This window comes from Leptonychotes weddellii, chromosome X (genome assembly GCF_054177405.1).
Source record: "Leptonychotes weddellii isolate Sample4059 chromosome X, ASM5417740v2, whole genome shotgun sequence".
NCBI classification, from domain to species: Eukaryota; Metazoa; Chordata; class Mammalia; order Carnivora; family Phocidae; genus Leptonychotes; species Leptonychotes weddellii.
Window position 1 is genome coordinate 53,591,957 of NC_138385.1, and position 3,467 is coordinate 53,595,423.

Genomic DNA, 3,467 nt, shown 5'->3' on the forward strand with positions numbered 1-3,467 from the left:
TGCCTACTGGATTTTGATGCCTATTTCTTTCCCCAAATTAGGGACGTTCTCTGCTATAATTGCTCCAATATACCTTCTGCCCCTCTCTCTCTTTCTTCTTCTTCTGGGATCCCAATTAGTCTAATACTGTTTCATCTTATGGTATCACTTATTTTTCAAATTCTCCCCTTGTGATCCAGTAGTTGTTTATCTCTCTTTTTCTCAGCTTCTCTATTCTCCATCATTTGGTCTTCTATATCACTAATTCTCTCTTCTGCTTCATTTATCCTAGCAGTTAGAGCCTCCATTTTATATTGCACCTCATTAATAGCCTTTTTGATTTTGACCTGATTAGATTTTAGTTCTTTTATTTCTCCAGAAAAGGATTCTTTAGTATCTTCTATGCTTATTTCAAGCCCAGCTAGTATCTTTATAATCATCATTCTGAACTCTAGTTCTGACATCTTACTAATGTCTATTGATTAGGTGCCTGGCAGTCGGTACTGCCTCTTGTTCTTTTCTTTGAGGTGAGTTTTTCCGTCTTGTCATTTTATCTTTCAGAAAGTGGTTGCTTTTCTGTTCATAGAATTGCTGCAATTCTTTTCTTCAATCTCATGTTTAGTTTGTAGGTGTTCTCAATGGTTTGATAACTATCTAGTTGAATTCCTGGGACCAGACGAAATTTAGGTCTCTTACTCCTCCACCATCTTGCTCCTCCCCTTGAATTAGTGTTTTAATTTTCTTTTTGTAAATACCCAATAGTATGATTACTACAACATATGGTAATTCTATTTTTAATTTACTTTCATTTTTATTTTATTTTTTTAAGTTTATATTTAAATTCCAGTCAGTTAACATACAGTGTAGGCAGGGGAGAGTGAGGATGGCAGAATAGTAGGAGGACCCTATGCTTGTGTTGTCCCTTAAACACAGCTAAATAATTATCAAATCATTCTGAACACCCAACAAATCAATCTGAAGACTGACAGAAAAAAAACTATGTAACTAGTGGGAGAGAAGAAGCTTCATTGTGGATGGTAGGAGGTGCAGAGACATGATTTGAGGCAGAAAAGGATCATGGGTGCTGGGGAGGGAAGGGAGCCCTGATCACAGAGAGAGGAGAGAGAGAGAGCAGAGCATGGGGGATTGTACAAGGAAAACACATCCCCAAAGCCATTCACTAGGAAAATGAGAGGGGCCAATTATCGTGAGTTTTTACAAATAGTAGAGCTGACTCTCCCGCGCAAATTGAAAAGTCTTCGGTGCGCGGTTGCCACCCGGCTGCCTCTATTCCGCGCCGACTGCCGCGGGAGCTCTGGCCCAGGCTAAAGGAAGCGTGTCTTCTGGAATGGGCTTGCGGGCCACTCGTGCACAGCCTGTGGACAGGAGTGAGGCGGTGAGGTCGCCGGTGTGGTCGTACCTCGCGGGTGGCAGGCGGGCCCCCTGAGATGGTGCCCGACTTGTGGCCCCAGGTCATTCCCACTCCGCTGAAGAGGAAACGTGTAGGCGCCGTATTTACCTAGCTTAGAAGAGACGTACAGGTTTCGCAAAATGTGTACTACCTCAGTTTCCCTCAAAGGGGAAGAAGACTCTTTTTAGAGGCATTATCTGAGAGGTAGGAGGCTAATTGCTTCTCTCAAACTGTGACTTGAGGAACACCTGCATCCCAATTACCTGCCGTATTTAAGAGTCAGAATCCCCCACCCGTCTCCACAACTGGTGAGTGCATGCTGGCCTAGAGCTCCGAACTTCGAGACAGTCTCAAGTTAACTTGGCACTATGGGGATACATGGATTACTGCAGTTTATCAAAGAAGCTTCTGAACCCATCCACGTGAGGAAGTATAAAGGACAGGTAGTAGCTGTGGATACATATTGCTGGCTGCACAAAGGAGCTATTGCTTGTGCTGAGAAACTAGCCAGAGGTGAACCTACTGATAAGTATGTAGGATTTTGTATGAAATTTGTAAATATGTTACTCTCTCATGGGATCAAGCCTATTCTCGTATTTGATGGATGTACTTTACCTTCTAAAAAGGAAGTGGAAAAGTCTAGAAGGGAAAGACGACAAGCCAATCTTCTTAAGGGAAAGCAGCTTCTTCGTGAGGGCAAAGTCTCAGAAGCCAGAGACTGTTTTACCCGTTCTATCAATATCACACATGTGATGGCCCACAAAGTCATTAAAGCTGCTCGGTCCCAGGGAGTAGATTGTCTCGTGGCTCCGTACGAAGCAGACGCACAGTTGGCCTATCTTAACAAAACGGGTATTGTACAAGCTATAATCACAGAGGACTCTGACCTCCTCGCTTTTGGCTGTAAAAAGGTGATTTTAAAAATGGACCAGTTTGGAAATGGACTAGAGATTGACCAGGTGCGGCTGGGCATGTGCAGGCAGCTTGGGGACGTGTTCACAGAGGAGAAGTTCCGCTATATGTGCATTCTCTCGGGCTGTGACTACCTCTCCTCGCTGCGTGGGATTGGCTTAGCAAAGGCCTGCAAAGTGCTAAGACTGGCCAATAATCCAGACATCGTGAAGGTTATCAAGAAAATCGGACACTATCTTAAGATGAACATAACAGTACCAGAAGATTACATCAAAGGATTTATTCGAGCCAACAATACCTTCCTTTATCAGCTAGTTTTTGATCCCATCAAAAGGAAACTCATCCCTCTGAATGCTTACGAAGATGACATTGATCCTGAAACACTAAGCTACGCTGGGCAGTATTTTGATGATTCCATAGCTCTTCAAATAGCCCTTGGAAATAAAGATATAAACACTTTTGAACAGATTGATGACTACAATCCAGACACTGCTACGCCTGCCCAATCAAGAAGTCAGAGTTGGAATGACAAAACATGTCAGAAGTCATCTAATGTTAATAGCATTTGGCATAGGAATTACTGCCCTAGACTTGAGCTGGATGTTGTTTCAAATGCTACAAGATTGAAGGAAAATCCGAGTACTGTGGGCATTGAACAAGTGATCAGTATTAAAGGGTTAAATCTTCCAAGGAAGTCATCCATTGTGAAAAGACCAAGAAATGAAGAGCTGTCAGAAGACGACCTGTTGAGTCAGTATTCCCTTTCATTTACAAAGAAGACCAAGAGAAATAACTGTGAAGGTCCTAAATCCTTGAACTCTTCTGAAATGCTCATGCCTGACGTGGTGGATGGAAGTACTGTTAGAAAAAACGGGAGCGCAACACTTACGACGAGAAATAAATTTGCGGCGTTTTTACAGAGAAAAAATGAAGACAGCGGTGCAGTTGTGGTCCCAGGGACCAGAAGCAGGTTTTTTTGCAGTGCTCTGGATTCTGCCGACTGTGTATCGGTGGAAGCAGGCAGCCAGCCCCTAGAGGAAGGTGCTGTCACAGAGAAAGAGACCAGTCTAAGTGAGTCAGATTGCGTAGATGGCCAGAAGCCGGCTGGGTTGGACGTAGCTCGTAGCTCAGGTGATCCGACTGCAGGCAATGGAGCCGTGATGAC

The 3,467-nt window shown here is 43.7% G+C and overlaps 1 protein-coding gene across 1 annotated transcript; it reads left to right on the forward strand.

The window, feature by feature from the left end:
* Positions 1–1,229: 1,229 nt before the first annotated feature.
* On the forward strand, positions 1,230–3,465 carry LOC145717919 (exonuclease 1-like; the record flags this gene model as incomplete). The annotated part of the gene is made up of 2 exons (XM_081809280.1): positions 1,230–1,698; positions 1,746–3,465. A coding segment is annotated over exon 2 (1,707 nt), but the record flags the coding sequence as incomplete, so codon positions are not given.
* Positions 3,466–3,467: the final 2 nt, after the last annotated feature.